General features: G+C 40.8%; 1 protein-coding gene across 6 annotated transcripts in view; it reads left to right on the top strand.

Annotated features, from left to right (window-relative positions):
• NDRG3 (NDRG family member 3) overlaps window positions 1-17728 on the top strand; it is a 107748-nt gene that overhangs the window by 68645 nt on the left and 21375 nt on the right. For all 6 annotated transcript variants that reach the window (XM_060189286.1, XM_060189301.1, XM_060189299.1 and 3 more), the window contains 5 exons: window positions 823-943; window positions 7760-7822; window positions 12404-12464; window positions 14414-14500; window positions 17593-17649. In XM_060189286.1, coding sequence (XP_060045269.1) covers window positions 823-943; window positions 7760-7822; window positions 12404-12464; window positions 14414-14500; window positions 17593-17649 — 389 coding nt within the window. The remainder of the gene's footprint in view (window positions 1-822; window positions 944-7759; window positions 7823-12403; window positions 12465-14413; window positions 14501-17592; window positions 17650-17728) is intronic.

Raw genomic sequence — 17728 nt, 5'->3', positions numbered from 1 at the left:
CGCAAAACACAAGGACCGGCGTAAGGATCCCAGTTCAAGCAGCTGGCTCCCCCACCTGCAGGGGAGTCGCTTCACAAGCGGTGAAGCAGGTCTGCAGGTGTCTGTCTTTCTTTCCTCCACTGTCTTCCCCTCTCCTCTCTATTTCTCTCTGTCCTATCTAACAACGATGACATCAATAACAACAACAATAATTACAACAATAAAAAACAACAAAGACAACAAAAGAGAAAATAAATAAATATAAAAAATAGAAATGAAAGAGTAGTGGTCTGGGAGATGGCTCAGTGGATAAAGCAATGAGCTCTCAAGGATGAGGTCCTGAGTTCAAGCCTCAACAGCACATGTACCTGGGTGATATCTGGTTCTTTCCCTCTCCTATCTTTATTAATAAACAAAATTTTAAAAAGAAAAAGAAAGAAAGAAAAAGAAATGAAACAGTAACCCCTCCTTGCATCCCAGCAATTGTGCTAAGAAATGGTCTTCCAGATGGTGAGTAGAAAATTAGTTGTCATTTTCAAGTCACTGAAACATGTGGTATTAAAACTTTGGGACAGATTGTTCAGCTACCTTACTTTAATGAAATAGGGATTAAGTGGTCTGGGAAATGGCATAGTGGATAAAGCACTGGACTCTCAAGCATGAGGTCCCACGTTCAGTCCCCAGAAGAACATATGCCAGAGTAATGGCTGGTTCTTTATCTCTCCTCCTTTCTCATTAATAAATAAAATCTTTAAAAAAAATGAAATAGTGATTAAAAGAGAATCAAAGAATATTGGGGATATATGGATAGCTTATAACTTATGGATGTTTTTATTCTTGTAGATAAGTCCTGTTTCAATGCATTCTTTAATTTTGAGGATATGCAAGAGATCACCCAGCACTTTGCTGTCTGTCATGTGGATGCCCCCGGCCAACAGGAAGGTGCACCATCATTCCCAACAGGGTAAGATATACTCTGAAGAGCAAATGATTGAGCTTTTGTGTAAGTAGCTTGTGCTTCCCTTCCTGATTGATTTTAGTATGGCCTATAGGCTGTATTCCACCATTCTATTATTTCCTCTCTTTTTTCTGAGGAGACTTAATTATAGACTGCATATTTTCCCATATCAGTGCTTCTCCATAGCCAGGAAATCATCTCCATGTAATCACAAGTCCAAGTACCTGCAACACATACTTTTATTATCTTTTATTATCCCTCTTCCTTAGCTACTTAAAATCTGTTCTTTCGGGAGTCGGGCGGTAGTGCAGCAGGTTAAGTGCACGTGGCACAAAGCACAAGGACCTGCGTAAGGATCCCGGTTCAACCTGCGTAAGGATCCCGGTTCGAGCCCCCGGCTTCCCACCTGCAAGGAGAGTCACTTCACAGGCGGTGAAGCAAGTCTGCAGGTGTCTGTCTTTCTCTCCCCCTCTGTCTTCCCCTCCTCTCTCCATTTCTCTCTGTCCTATCCAACAACGAACAACATCAACAATGGTAATAATAATAACCACAACGAGGCTACAACAACAAGGGCAACAAAAGGGAAAACAAATATTTAAAAAAAAAAAAAAATCTGTTCTTTCAGCTTTTTTTGGGGGGGGAGGTCAAGATGGTGGCTCAGTGGGTTATAAGACTTGCATGCATATGTGAGACCCTGCTTTCCCTTCGCAAAACTGCATCTGCCAGAGCAGAATTATTCTACTCTCTTGCTCACTCACTCACTCCACGTTCTCTCTCTTACACACACGCACACAGATACATACACATTCTCTCAAAATAAAAAACCTTTGAAAATAAGATCTGGGGCTGGGTGGTGGCGCACCTGGTTGAGCGCACTTGTTGCAATGCGCAAGGACCCAGGTTCGAGCCCCTGGCCTTCACCTGCAGAGGGGAAGCTTTATGAGTGGTAAAGCAGGGTTGCAAGTGTCTTTTTGTCTCTTTCCCTCTGTCTCCCCCTTCCTCTTGATTTCTAACTGTCTCTATCCAATAAATAAAGATAATAAAAATTTTTTTCTTTTTTTTTTAATTGGGACTTTGAGTAGTATTTTATTAAAATATAAATGTATTAAGCAGTATGGCTTGACTGAGGTTGTTTTTTTTTTAATTTTTTATTTAAGAAAGGATTAATGAAAAAAACCATAAGGTAGGAGGGGTACAACTCCACACAATTCCCACCACCCAATCTCTATAACCCACCCCCTCCCCTGATAGCTTTCCCATTCTCTATGCCTCTGGGAGCATAGACCCAGGGTCATTGAGGGTTGTAGAAGGTAGAAGGTCTGGCTTCTGTAATTGCTTCCCCGCTGAACATGGGCATTGACTGGTCGGTCCATACTCCCAGTCTGCCTCTCTCTTTCCTTAGTAGGGTGTGTCTCTGGGGAAGCTGAGCTCCAGGACACATTGGTGGGGTCTTCAATCCAGGGAAGCGTGGCCAGCATCCTGGTGGCATCTGGAACCTGGTGATTGAAAAGAGAGTTAACATACGAAGCCAAACAAATTGTTGGATCCAAAATCATGGATCCAAAGCTTGGAATAGTGGAGAGGAAGTGTTAGGGAGGTACTCACTGCAAACTCTAGTGTACTTCTGCTTTCAGGTATATATTTTGCAGTAGTTTATGGATACGTGTGAACATAAGCTCTCTCTCACAGAAACTGGTGTATATCTAGGTTATGGGACTTTGTTAGAAAGTGAACCACCTGAGATGAAATTAGAGTGTACTATAAAAGGAAAGGTCTCACCCGCGTAATGAAGCTGAAGGGTTGTCTGTCATTCCACACGTGAAGTCTCTGGACACAGTCTGAGGTGAAGCATGTTGAGGTGGCAATCGTCGGGTTGGTTAGGTTGTGATTGGCTGATGCAATATTATTTGGTATGGATTGGGAGACGCATACGGGAAAGTGGGCCCTATCCAAGGGTTCCAGGACTGGGGGAAGTAGGGGCTCTATAGTGGAGATGTGAGATTCCTGCTGTCTTAGGGTTCAAAAAGACAATCGATAGTTAATGTTATCATCACATTATTTGGTAATTGGATTAACTTTGAAAAGTCCTTTTGTTAGGGTTTGCTGTACAGTATCCAGTATCTTGTATATAGCTGTGCTATTGGATGCTTCTAATCTACTTGGTCTAGGCTTTTGAGAGAGTCTGCATATCAAATACACAGCCTATATATTAAAAATATTCAGTTTGTGTTTTGAGAAACTTTGAGACATACAACTGATTTTCCCCCTCATATTAATTAACTACTGACTTATATGTCTACATTTTGCTAGGAGTGTACATAAACACCATTCCCACCACCAAAAGACTGTGACCCATCCCTCCCACCCACTCCCACCCCCCACTGGCCCAGGAAGCTGCATGTCTACCCATCACCACAGGGTTTTTACTTTGGTGTCCTACTTACAATTTGATTCGAGCCCCTGGCCTTCACCTGCAGGGGGGAAGCTTTGTGAGTGGTAAAGCAGGGTTGCAGGTGTCTTTTTGTCTCTTTCCCTCTGTCTCCCAATCCTCCCTTCCTCTTAATTTCTAACTGTCTCTGTCCAATAAATAAAGATAATAAAAAATTTTTTTCAAAAAAAAAATCTCTGTCTCTTTCCCTATTACCCTCTTCCCTCTCAATTTCTGATTGTCTCTATCCAATAAATAAATAAAGATAATTTTTAAAATTTTTTAAAAGTCTCTCTGTCTCTCTATCACACCCTTTCCTCTTGATTTCTGGCTATCTCTAGCTAATAAATAAATAAACACATGAAACGCAAGGGCCAGCGTAAGGATCCTGGTTCGAGCCTCCCGCTCTCCATCTGCAGGGGAGTCACTTCACAGGCAGTGAAGCAAGTCTGCAGGTGTCTTTCTCTCCCCCTCTCTGTCTTCCCCTCCTCTCTCCATTTCTCTCTGTCCTATCCAACAACGATGACAACAATAATAAAAAACAAGGGTAACAAAAGGGAAAATAAATATATATATGAAATTTAATATAAATAAACATAATAAACATTAAAAAGAAAATAAAATCTGTCATTTTTGTGTCTTTCCCTGTAACTGCCAGCTTACTAAGACGCAAACTCAGATCCCATTGAGCTTCCCAAGAGTCCATTCCTATCTTTACCTTCAAATCTGGTGACAGAAACTTTAATATCTGTGTAACCATTTATTCTGAAAAATTGTCCTATTAGGTAAAAATACATTTTAACTGGACTTGGAATTCTTAGTCTAATCCTATACATGATGCAGGTGGAACTACAATGTCCCTGACTCTTCTGGACTGACGATTATTACGGGTATCAGAAGAGTGAAATCAGACACTGGAATGCTAGTTCTTCCCCTGTCTCCCTTTACTCATCTTCAGAACTACCTTTGTCAGTGATTATTGTGATATTTTCAGCTAAGTAGTAATAAATAAAACATACATACATGGCTCAAGTTTGTTTGTTTTGTTTTGTTTTTGTTTTGTTTTTATGAGGACATTTTAATTTTTTTTTTCTTTATTGGGGAATTAATGTTTTACATTCAACAATGTATACAGTAATTTGTACATATATAACATTCCCCAGTTTCCCATATAACAATACAACCCCCACTAGGTCCTCTATCATTCTTCATGGATCTGTATTCTCCCCATCCACCCACCCCAGAGTCTTTTACTTGGGTGCAATATGCCAATTCCATTTCAGGTTCTATTTGTGTTTTCTTTTCTGATCTTGTTTTTCAACTTCTGCCTGAGAGTGAGATCATCCCATATTCATCCTTCTGTTTCTGACTTATTTCACTCAACATGATTTTTTTCAAGGTCCATCCAAGATCGGCTGAAAACGGTGAAGTCACCATTTTTTACAGCTGAGTAGTATTCCATTGTGTATATAGACCACAACTTGCTCAGCCACTCATCTGTTGTTGGACACCTGGGTTGCTTCCAGGTTTTGGCTATTACAAATAGTGCTGCCATATGTGTACACAGATCTTTTTGGATGGATGTGTTGAGTTCCTTAGGATATATCCCCAGGAGAGGAATTACAGGGTCATAGGGTAGGTCCATTTCTAGCCTTCTGAGAGTTCTCCAGACTGTTCTCCACAGAGGTTGGACCAATTGACATTCCCACCAGCAGTGTAGGAGGGTTCCTTTGACCCCACAGCCTCTCCAGCATTTGCTGCTGTTACCTTTTCTGATGTATGACATTCTCACAGGAGTGAAGTGGTATCTCATTGTCGTCTTTATTTGCATTTCTCTGGCAATCAGAGACTTGGAGCATTTTTTTCATGTGTTTCTCAGCCTTTTGGATCTCTTCTATGGTGACTATTCTGTCCAAGTCCTCCCCCCATTTTTGGATGGGGTTATTTGTTGTCTTGTTGTTGAGTCTGGCAAGCTCTTTATATATGTTGGTTATTAAACTTTTTTTTAAATTTTTTTTTTAATATTTATTTATTCCCTTTTGTTGCCCTTGTTGTTTTATTGTTGTAGTTATTATTGTTGTTGTCGTTGTTGGATAGGACAGAGAGAAAATGGAGAGAGGGAGGGGAAGACAGAGAGGAGGAGAGAAAGATAGACACCTGCAGACCTGCTTCACCAACTGTGAAGCAACTCCCCTGCAGGTGGGGAGCCGGGGTTCGAACCGGGATCCTTATGCCGGTCCTTGTGCTTTGCGCCACCTGCGCTTAGCCGGTTATTAAACTCTTATCTGATGTATGACATGTAAAGATCTTCTTCCATTCTGTGAGGGGTCTCTTGGTTTGGGTAGTGGTTTCTTTTGCTGTGAAGAAGCTTTTTAATTTGATGTAGTCCCATAGGTTTATACTTGCCTTAGTCTTCTTTGTAATTGGATTCGTTTCATTGAAAATGTCTTTAAAATTTATGCGGAAAAAAGTTCTGCCAATATTTTCCTCTAAGTATTTGATAGTTTGTGGTCTAACATCCAAGTCCTTGATCCACTTGGAATTTATTTTTGTATTTGGTGAAATACAGAGATTCAGTTTCATTCTTCTGCATGTTTCAACCCATTGTTTCCAACACCATTTGTTGAAGAGACTCTGCTTTCCCCATGTAATAGTCTGGGCCCCTTTATCAAAGATTAGACGTCCATGTGTGGGGCCTCATTTCTGGACTCTCAATTCTATTCCACTGGTCTGTGTGTCTATTCATGTTCCAGTACCAAGCAGTTTTGATGACAATGGCCCTATAATACAGTTTGAGATCTGGGAGTGTGATGCCTCCAGTTCTGTTCTTTTTTCTCAAGATTGTTTTGGCAATTCTAGGTCTTTTCTGGTTCCAGATAAACATTTGTAGCATTTGTTCTATTCTCCTAAAAAATGTGCTTGGATCTTGATGGGGATAGCATTAAATTTGTAGATGGCTCTGGGTAATATATTCATTTTGATGATGTTAATTCTTCCAACCCATGAACATGGAATATCTTTCCACTTCTTTGTGTCTTTTTCAGTTTCTTTGAGTAGGGACTCATAATTTTCAGTATACAAGTCTTTCACTTCTTTGGTTAGGTTTACTCCTAGATATTTTATTGTTTTTGTTGCTATAGTAAAAGGAATTGATTTCTGGATTTCAATTTCTTCTTAGTGTTTGCATAGCGGAATGCCACTGACTTCTGAATGTTAATTTTATAGCCTGATACCTTACTGTATTGCCTGATGATTTCCAAAAGCTTCTTGCTGGATTCCTTAGGTTTTTCCATGTATACTATCATGTCATCTGCAAATAAGGAGAGTTTGACTTCTTCTCTTCCAATCTGTATCCCTTTAATTCCTTGCTCCTGCCTGATTGCTATGGCAAGAGCTTCCAACACTGTGTTGAATAGTAATGGTGATAGTGGGCAGCCCTGTCTAGTACCTGATCTGAGTGGAAATGCTTCCAGTTTTTCACCATTGAGTATGATGTTGGCTGTAGGTTTTCTATATATAGACTCCATTATCTTGAGGAATTTTCCATCTATTCCCATTTTTGGTACTGTTTTGATCATAAAGGGATGTTGTATTTTGTCAAAGGCTTTCTCTGCATCTATTGATATGACCATGTGGTTTTTGGTCTTTCTTTTGTTGATGTGGTGGATTGTTTGTTTTGTTTTTAACCAGAGCACTTGTTGTTTTCGACGGGTTATGTTGTTTTTGCCGGGCTGGCTTCACGGGCGGGTAACAGACGACCAGGGACTCATGGTTGAGCTGTAGGCAGTATCTCTTTATTCATGCAGGATGCAGCACAATCTAAGACGAGCTAAGTTAAACTCAAAGTACAGTACTGTACAACTCACAATGCTGTCTTTATATATACTTGCCAAGTAGGGTGGAAACAGGATGTGACATAGAGAGGGTGGAGAGAAAAGTGACTGGTGAAAATCAGAGTGTGACAAGGAGGGGGTGGAGCAGGCGAGAATCCTATCACTGAACCACAAATGCCCTGGAGGGAGGGTGGAACTTGTTAACAGTGGTTATGTAAATAGAATGAAGTGGTTATGTAAATAGAATAGTGTTAAGCAGGGGGGATTTAAACCAAATGAAACAGAAAGGGTCTCATGCATACCAACAAGCACTGATCAGCTCTGGCTTATGGTGGTGCAGAGGATTGAACCTGGGACTTTGTAGCCTCAGACATGAGTCTCTGCATAACCATTATGCTATCTACCCCCCACCCTGCTCAAGCTCTAATGCTTTAAATATCTTACATTTAATTCTCACAACCATATGAGAATTATTATCAGTGTTTTATGTAAGAACTTGTTCTTTTCTAGTGATTGAAAAATGGGGGTGTATTCTAATTCAAGTTATCCTCTGAATTTCAGGTACCAGTACCCCACAATGGATGAATTGGCTGAAATGCTGCCTTCTGTTTTTACCCACTTAAGGTAGGCTCCTTCTGTAGTTCTAAGTATTTCTTTGACAAATAGTTTAGTGTTTTTTGTTTTTTCTCACATATCACATATTCACTACCTCATGGAGTTTACAGTGGAAAATAACAAATGAGCAAGCAATCAAAACTGAGGTACTATAGAAGAAATCAGTGAGCTGTTGTAATAGAGAATAAGGACAGGGGTCTGGGTGGTGGCACATCTGATTAAGCACACATATTAAAGGACCTGGGTTCGAGCCCATCTGCAGGGAGTCCACTTCATAAGCGGTGAAGCAGGTCTGCAGGTATCTTTTTTTTTTTTTAAGAATTCTCTTCAAAAAAAGATTTTTTTTTTCTTTATGTATTGGATAGAGACAGTCAGAAATTGAGAGGGAAGAGGGAGATAGAGAAGGAGAGACACCTGCAACACTGCTTCACCACTTGCAGAGATTTCCCCCCTGCAGGTAGGGACTGGGGCCTTGAACCTGGGTCCTTGCACATTGTAACATGTGCATTCAATGAGGTGTGCCACCACCCAACCCCATGTCTGTCTTTCTTTGCCTCTCTGTCTCCCCATATTCTCTCTCAATTATTCTCCATCCTGTCTAATAGAAATTAGAAAGGAAAAAATGGCCACCAGGAGTAGTGGATTAGTAGTGCAGGTACTGAGCCCAAATGATAACCCTGGTGGCAATCAAATAAGAGAGAGAGAATAAGGACAAGATTACATAGAAAAGGATTCTTGAGGTACCTGGTTGAGCACACACATTACAGTACATAATGAATCACTAGGTTTAAGCCCCCATCTGAAAGGGGGAAGCTTCATAAGTGGTGAGGCAGTATTGCAGGTCAGTCTCTCCCTCTCTTCACTTCTCTCTTTCGCCTTCCCTCTCAACTTTTCTGTCTCTATCCAAAATAAATAATTTAAAAAAAAAAAAAAAAAAGACTACTTGAGGAATACCTCTCTAAGAAGGTGTCATCTAGACCACTGCAAGCTAGGACAAAACAGTGCTCTGGTGTCTCCACCCCCCCCATCTGCTTCTCTCTCTCTTTCATGGAAATAAATACATCTGTAGTTTTATTTTTAAAAAGAAGGAAGAAAGAAAAAGTCATCTAGATTTGAAACCTGGAACATAAAAAGGAGCTACCCAGGCTAGTGAAATAGCCCACTTGGACTGTGCACTGCTTTGCCATGTGAGCAACATAGGTTCAAGCCACATTAAAGGAATCTTCATAGTCTGAGCAGTGGCATACCCTGTTTGAGCACACACATTACTATGTGCATGGACCCAGGTTCAACCGCCTAGTCCCCACCTGCAAAGGAAAAAGCTTCATGAGTGATGAGGCAGTGCGGCAGGTGTCACCCCCTATCACCTTCTTCTCTTCCTCCTTCTCTCTCTCACTTACATTTGATTTATTTATTTTAAATATTTTTAATATTTATTTTCCCTTTTATTGCCCTTGTTTTTTTATTGTTGTTGTTGTTATTGATGGCGTCGTTGGATAGGACAGAGAGAAATGGTGAGAGGAGGGGAAGACAGAAGGGGAGAGAAAGACAGACACCTGCAGATCTGCTTCACCACTTGTGAAGAGACTCAGCTGCAGGTGGGGAGCCGGGGGCTCGAACCAGGATCCTTCTGCTGGTCCTTGCACTTTGTGTCACATGCACTTAACCTGTTGCGCTACCACCCAACTCCCATTTTATTTACTTTTTAATATTTATTTTTCCTTTTGTTGCCCTTGTTGTAGTTTTATTGTAGTTATTATTGTTCCTGATGTCGTCATTGTCGGATAGAACAGAGAGAAATGTATAGAGACAGAGAGGGGGAGAGAAAGACACGTGCAGACCTGCTCCACCACCTGTGAAGCGACTCCCCTGCAGGTGGGGAGCCGGGGGCTTGAACCAGGATCCTCATGCTGGTCCCTGTGCTTTGTGCCACATGCGCTTAACCCGCTGCGCCACCTCCCGACTCCCCATTTTATTTATTTTTAATGAAAGAGTTACACAGAAAGACCAGAGCTGCAAGCATGAAAATCTTTTGCATAAGTATTATGTCTTCCAGCCCTCTCCCCCACCAATTCTCTTTGTCCTATCTAATAAAATAGATAAAATTAGAGGGCCGGGCAATATCGCAGGGGGTTAAGCACACATGGCATAAAGCAAGAAGACTGAGGTAAGGATCCCAGTTCATGCTCCCGGCTTCCCACCTGCAGGGGAGTCACCTCACAAGTGGTGAAGCAGGTCTGCAGGTATCTGTCTTTCTCTCCCCCTCTCTGTCTTCTCCTCTCCATTTCTCTCTATCCTATCCAACAACAATGACAGAAACAATAATAATAACAACGATAAATGATAAAGACCACAAAAGGTAAAAAGATAGACTCCAAGAGCAGTGGATTTGTAGTTCACGCACCGAGCCCCAGTGATAACCCTGGAGACTAAATAAATAAATAAATAAATAAAAACGATAAATAAGGGCAACAAGGGGGGAAAAAAAGGAAAAAGTAGCCTCTAGGAGCAGTGGATTTATAGTGCAGGCACCGAGCCCCAGCAGTAACCCTGGAGTTGGTGTATTGCACCAAAGTAAGACTGTGGGGTGGGGAGCCAGGGGTTCGAACCAGGATCCTTACGCTGGTCCTTGCACTTTGCACCACCTGCGCTTAATCTTTCTTTTTTTTTTTTTTAATTATCTTTATTTATTGGATATAAATAGCCAGAAATTGAGAGGAATGGGGGAGAGAGAAGGAGAGAGACATCTGCAGCCTTGCTTCACCACTCGTGTATCTTTCTCTCTTTCAGGTGGGAACTGGGGTCTTGAACCTGGGTCCTTGCGCACTGTAACGTGCACTCAGCCAGGTGCGCCACCACCCAGCCCCCGAACAAACAATTTTTTAAAAGCTTTATTTGTTTGTTAGTTGGGATGGGGTGGACGAAAGACACAGAACATCACTTTGTCATTTTCTCTTGCCTCCCTCCCTCCCTTCTACCAGAGCGCTGCTCAGCTGTGGATTATGATGGTGTGGGGGATTGAACCCTGGGCTTTGGAGCCTCAGGCATGAGAATCTCTTTGCATAACTACTAAGCTATCTCCCTCAACTTCTACTCTCACGTTCTCTCAAATACATCTTTGTTTTATTGGCTAGAGACAGAAATTGAGAGGATGGGGGAAGGGCCAGGTGGTGGCACACATGGTTAAGTGCTCACATTATAGAGCATAAGGACCCAGGTTCAATGCCAGGATAGCCTGAGGGTGCTTCTTCCCAAGCAAGTGCTCTCTGGGTTGGAGAGAACTTGAATGGAGCCAACCTAGGCTGCTGCATAGGAGAGGGATCAGGAACTCGTGCCGTGCTAGCGTCACAGGAGAAAGACTCCTGGACTCTCCGCTGTAAGGCAATTCAATGTTTAATCAGAAGAGCAACTATACTATATATACTCGCCAAGAAGGAAATAGTAGGGTAGAAAGCAGGATGTGACATAGAGAGGGTAGATCCAAAAAAGAGTGAAAACTAGTGGTGGAAAACAGGGTGTGACTAGGAGAGGGGGCGGAGCCAAAAGAGAGTGCGAACCAGTGAGATGGAACCTGCAGGGCGGTTCTCAGGTAAACAGTGACTATGTAAATAGACCACAGTTAAGCAGGGGGGAGCTGGCCTACTGCCCAACAGTTCAAGCCCCTGGTCCTCACCTATAGGGAGGAAACTTCACCCCCTCTAACTCTCCCCTCTTGATATCTCTGTCTCTATCCAATAAATAAACTTTTTTGAAAGTTAGGGAGTTGGGCGGTAGCGCAGTGGGTTAAGCACATGTGTCTCAAAGTGCAAGGACAAACATAAGGATCCCCATCTGTAGGGGAGTCGTTTCACCGGCGGTGAGGCAGGTGTGCAGGTGTCTCTTTCTCTCCCCCTCTCCGTCTTCCCCTCCTCTCTCCATTTCTCTCTGTCCTAACAATAACGACATCAATAACAATAATAACTTACAACAACAATTAAAAAAAAGGGCAACAAAAAGAAAAAATAATGTTTTAAAAAGTTAAAAGAAAAAAAAAGACAGGATGGGGAGAGAAAGAGACATCTGCAGCACTGCTTCACTATCTGTGTAGCTTCCTCCCTGCAGGTAGACACCAGGGACTTGAACCTGAGTCCTTAAGCATTTTTTAAAAATATATATTTATTCCCTTTTGTTGCCCTTGCTGGTTTTTTTTTTATTGTTGTAGTTATTACTGAGAGAAATGGAGAGAGCAGGGGAAGACAGAGAGGGGGAAAGAAAGACACCTGAAGACCTGCTTCACCACTTATGAAGCGACTCCCCTGTAGGTGGGGAGCCGGGGTTCAAACCAGGATCCAAACTCGGGTCCTTGCGCTGTGCGCCACCCACTGCACTACCACCTGACTCCCGTCCTTAAGCATTTTAACATATGCTCTCAACCAGGTTCACCACCATTCAACCCCACTTATTATTTTTTTAAATAGTAATTTGAGACTTATAAAGCTGATTAAATTTTGCTACTAGTAAGCATAACAGCCAGAATTGAATCCAATTACTTTATATCCTGCAATGATCAGATGAACTAACCCTATTAATGTTGGTATGTCCCACTCACAGTCTGAAAAGCATCATTGGGGTTGGAGTTGGAGCTGGAGCTTACATCCTCAGCAGATTTGCAGTAAGTACGTGGAGAATTGCCCTTGAGACACTGTTTGATCACAGCTTTTACTGTCTGTTAAGTGAGCAAGTCCTATTTTGGATCTTATGTAAGTTCTTCTGTAAATAAATTCTTTCACTTCCAGGTATAGGTTTGTACAAAGTTTTTTTGTTTTTTTTTTTCACCAGAGCACTGCTCAGCTCTGCCTTATGGTGGGGCTGGGGATTGAACCTGGGAACTTTAGTGCCTCAGGCATAAAAGTCTTACTGCATAACCATTATGCTATCTCCCCAGTCTTGTATAAAGTCTTTGTACTTATATTACCTGAAAAATCACATATAAGGATAGTGTATCATTAATAAGAAGTTAATTTTAGAGGATAACTGATGGAACTGTGTACATCTATTAAAATTGTATAGGCTCTTATGATAATACACTATAACATTAACAACAAAAAAAGCTAGAATGCAGATTTACTTAGAATTTTGTCATAATCAAAGGACTAAAAACAAATATACCAAAATACTAATGAAGATTGAAGTATGGAGGGTCAAGTTGAGCACACGTTATAATGTGTAAGGACCCAGGTTCAAGCCCCTGGTCCCCACCTGGGGGAAAGCTTTGCGAGTGGTGAAGCAGTGCTACAGGTGTCTCTCTCTCCTTCTCTATCACCTTCTTCCCTTTCGATTTCTAGCTCTCTCTATCCAGTCAATAAAGAACATAAAAAAATGTTATGAGATTTTGTTTTTTCCTTTTTTACTTACTACATTTATCAAATTTTTACAATGAGCATAATCAGTATAATCAGAGATGAAAGTAAATTAGTTTTTCAGTTCATATAAAAATGTTCCTATTGGGACCAAGTGGTAGCTCACCTGGTTGAATGCACATGCTACAGTGTACAAGGACCCGGGTTCAAATCCCTAGCCCCCACCTGCAGTGGGGAAGCTTCACAAGTAGTAAAGCAAGGCTGCAGGTGTCTCTTTGTCTCTTCCTTCACTGTCTCCCCTCTAGATCTTTCTGCTTCTACCCAAATAAATTAAAAAATATATTTTTAATAAATATTTTAAAAAAGAAATGTTCCTATAATTTAACCAACTTTTTTTTTTTTAACCAGATCTCTGGTTTATGGTGGTGCAGGGGATTGAACCTGGGACTTTGGAGTCTCAAGCAAGAGTTTCGGCATAACCATTGTGCTATCTCTACCCTCCAACTTTTTTGTTTGTTTGTTTCTATAGTTATTTATTAAGGGGCAGGTGGGAGAGAACCAGAGCATCGCTCTGGCAGATGTGATACCAGGGGTCTACTCATTCTTGAGAGTCTACTTGCTTTATCCACTGCACTACCTCAAATGCTTTCTAGGTGATAGAATAGTCTTTTGGGAATAATATCACCTGTAGTTTCGGGGGGGGGGGGGGGGAACTTAAGTAACTCCTATTGAGAAAAAGTATAGGGTGGGGATAGATAACAAATTGTTATGCGAAGAAATTTTCATGCCTGAGGCTCCAAGTCCTGGGTCAAGGCCCTGGTCCCCACCTGCAGTGGGAAAGCTTCAGAAGCAGTGAAGCAGTGAGGAAAGAAAGAAGGGAGTCTAAGGAGGTGTATATAACAATCATATAAGCTTCAGGAGCCCCTATGTCAAGGATTATTCTCCAGCAAGATAAACCTTCCATGAGCCAAACTCCTACAGAGACATCAGGTGCCTTCTTCTATAGAAATAAAAGAAGTCTCCTCCATAGATCTTTACAAAACAAGATCACTTGATAGCAATATAGGTGAATGTTTTTCCAGCTACTAAGTCAGATTTATAGTTAATTTTTAAATATTCTGTCTAGTACCTTTCTGAAATCTTTCAAATTTGAAGCATTAAGACAGAGTAAGAATCAATTGACTTCACTTCAGTTGTTTGTTTTCTCAGAAGAGGCCTAGAAATGGAACTTTCTTACTGTTGTCTTTGTCTCACATTTCAGCTCAATCATCCAGAACTTGTGGAAGGCCTTGTACTTATTAACATTGACCCTTGTGCTAAAGGCTGGATTGACTGGGCAACTTCCAAAGTAAGCACTATGTTGTTCATTAACTCCTCTGTTGATTTCTACTCAGTTATTGTAATTTTCACTTCAATACATACAATTAAGGGAAAGAAATTTTAGGTGTATGTAGTTTGATGAATGCATGCATATGTAATAGCCACCTGATTTCCCTCCTTCCAAGAAATAACTTCTATTTCAGTTTCACTAAAAATTAGTTTTAACCTTAAAATTCAGTAATGCAAGTAATAAGTAGACTGAGTATTCTTTCTATTAGCTTCTTTCAGTCATCATTTGTCTTTTACAAATTCATTGTGTGTAACTCTAGTCTGTTAGCTTGTTGTTTAATAGTCTATTATGTGAATACACAAATGAGTTGTCTCTTGGTTGCACGTTATTTTACATGTCTTTTGGTAGAGATAAACATGTGTGGAGCCAGGCGGTGGCACACCTGGTGGAACACACACATTATAGTGCACAAGTACCCGTGTTCTCCTGCAAGGTGAAAGCTTCACAAGTGGTGAAGCTGGTCTACATGTATCTGTCTTTCTCTCTCCCTCTCTCCACATTCTCTCTCAATTTCTGTCAGTCCTAATGAATAAAATAGAAGGGAGGGGAAATGGTTGCTGGGAGCAGTGGATTCATAGTGCCAGCACCAAGCCCCAGCAATAATCCTGGAGCCACAAAAAAAGGGGGGGCAGGCTAAGACATAATACAAAGTCCCCAGCTCCCCACCTGCAGGGGGTGGTGGCTTCACAAGAAGTGAAACAGGTCTTCAGGTGTCTTTCTTTCTCTCGCCCTCTCTATCTTCCTTTCCCCCTCTCAATTTCTCTCTGTCCTGTCCAATAAAAGGTGAGGAGGGGGGCTCTTAGCGTAGTGGATTGGTTGTGCGAGCCCCAGCAACAACCTTGGAGGCAAAAAAATGATCAGGAACTTGCTTCCACTCATGAATCTTCCCCTATCCAAGTGGGGGCCAGTGGCTTAAACCTGGGTCCTTGTGCATATTAATGTGTGCACTTAACCGTGTTCCCCACTGCCTGGTGCTCCCCACAACCATAAACATAAGCTCTATTTATGGGTAACTAAGGCTGAGGTTTAATTTGGAGTACATTTGCTCTAAAGCTCATAACCATTTAAATATCCTCTTGTGAAGTGATTAGTCAAGTATTTTGCCCCTTTCCTTTATTAAATCGGTTTAGAGATTCATTTACTTATGAGAGAGGGGACCAGAGTATCACATGCCTTCCCGGGACAGCACCAAAGGGAAATCCATGTATGTAAATAATTAAAATTTATGTGAACACTCAATAATATGTAACAATCTAGTAGGGAAACAGCAGAATGGTTATGCAAAAGACTTTTGTGCCTAAGGCTTTGAAATTCCAAATTCAGTCCCAACATAGTAATAACACCATCTTGAGCCAGATTGCAGTGTTCTAGTAAAAAATAAAATCGTGGGAGTTGGGCGGTAGCGCAGCAGGTTAAGCGCAGGTGGCGCAAAAACACAAGAACCGGCGTAAGGATCACAGTTCAAGCCTCCGGCTCCCTACCTGCAGGGGAGTCACTTCACAAGCAGTGAAGCAGGTCTGCAGGAGGGGAGCCCCCTCTCTGTCTTCCCCTCCTGTCTCCATTTCTCTCTGTCCTATCCAACAACAATGACATCAATAACAACAACAATAAAACAAGGGCAACAAAATGGAATAAATAAATAAAATCGAATTTAATGGAAAAAAATTTTTAAGATTTTTATTTATTTACTAATGAGAACATAGGAGAAGAGAGAGAGAGCCAGACATCACTGTGGTACATGTACTGCCAGGGATTGAACTTGGGATCTCAAGCTTGAGAGTCTAATGCTTTATCCACTGGACCACAGACTTAAAAAAAATTAACAATCTAGTTAAATTCATATAAAATTTAATAATGGGGGTGGGTGGTGGCACACCTGGTTAAGCACACATGAAATAAAGATAATTAAATATTTTGAAAATAAAGTTTAATAATGTACTAAACATGAAATTATATTGATTGTTCTAATTTATAACCCATGTAAAGATTTCTATGTATCTTAATCTTTCTGGGGCTATGCCATTCTTCTTCATCTATCCACCTTACACTTTTGTCTCTACCCCCACCCCCAACTCAGTACTGTACCTCAGATCCAGGTTAACCATATTAATTGATCTTAAAACCAAGAGAGAAGGCTTAAACAACATAATTTGAGTATAAAATTTTTATGAAAAGAGATTAGCAATATGCAAATGTATACAGATTGCTGTATTTACCAGTGTGATATGTATTGTTTTGCAATGGGAGAAAGTATTGAGAATACAAGAATATTCTGTAAATATAGTTAGTTCCTACCACTTCTTGAAATGAAGATTAAAAATAAAATGGAGGAAAAACTTAAAATTAGTTTTTTCTCTTGGATGACTCGAGACTAGTCACCAAGAGATAAAAGTCATTTCTTACCGGCATATATCCAGTATGAATATAGAAATACGGCAGGAATAAAGTAGCAAAATAACAACATCTAAATCTCACATTTTCAAAGAGGGTAGGCTAATATTTCTTCCAGTTAAGCATTTCACTATTCATTGTTTCCATAAAAGAAAGATTTGGCTTTTTTTGGTTTTGTTCTTGTTTTTTCTGATTTGTTTCTTGTTATGTCTCTTGAAAACACTGTCTCATGAAAATGTGTGACACTGGGTGTCAGCAGATTAAGCACAGGTAGCACGAAGCACAACGACTGGCATAAGGATCCTGGTTCGAGCCCCCGGCTCCCCACCTGCAGGGGAGTCACTTCACAGGCGGTGAAGCAGGTCTGCAGGTGTCTATCTTTCTCTCTCCCTCTCTGTCTTCCCCTCCTCTCTCCATTTCTCTCTGTCCCATTCAACAACGACATCAATAACAACAATAATAATAACTACAACAATAAAGTAAGGGCAACAAAAGGGAATAAATAAATATAAAAATGTGTTAAAAAGAAAATTTATGACACTGAGTTTTGTTTGTTGAAAAATAACAATTACAAAATAAATACACTAATCTGAAATGGACAGCTTGATAAATTTTTACATGTGTTTACTCCTTTGACACAAAATCTTTCACCTTTTCAGCTCTCAGGATTGACAACCAATATTGTGGACATTATTTTGGCTCATCACTTTGGACAGGTAAATGCCTACTCCAACCTGAACTGTTTTGTATTGGCTAACATGTAAAGTCTTATTTAGCTCAGGAAGAATTGCTTTA

This window comes from Erinaceus europaeus, chromosome 1 (genome assembly GCF_950295315.1).
Source record: "Erinaceus europaeus chromosome 1, mEriEur2.1, whole genome shotgun sequence".
Classification (NCBI taxonomy): Eukaryota; Metazoa; Chordata; class Mammalia; order Eulipotyphla; family Erinaceidae; genus Erinaceus; species Erinaceus europaeus.
This window is presented reverse-complemented; position numbering and strand designations above follow the sequence as displayed.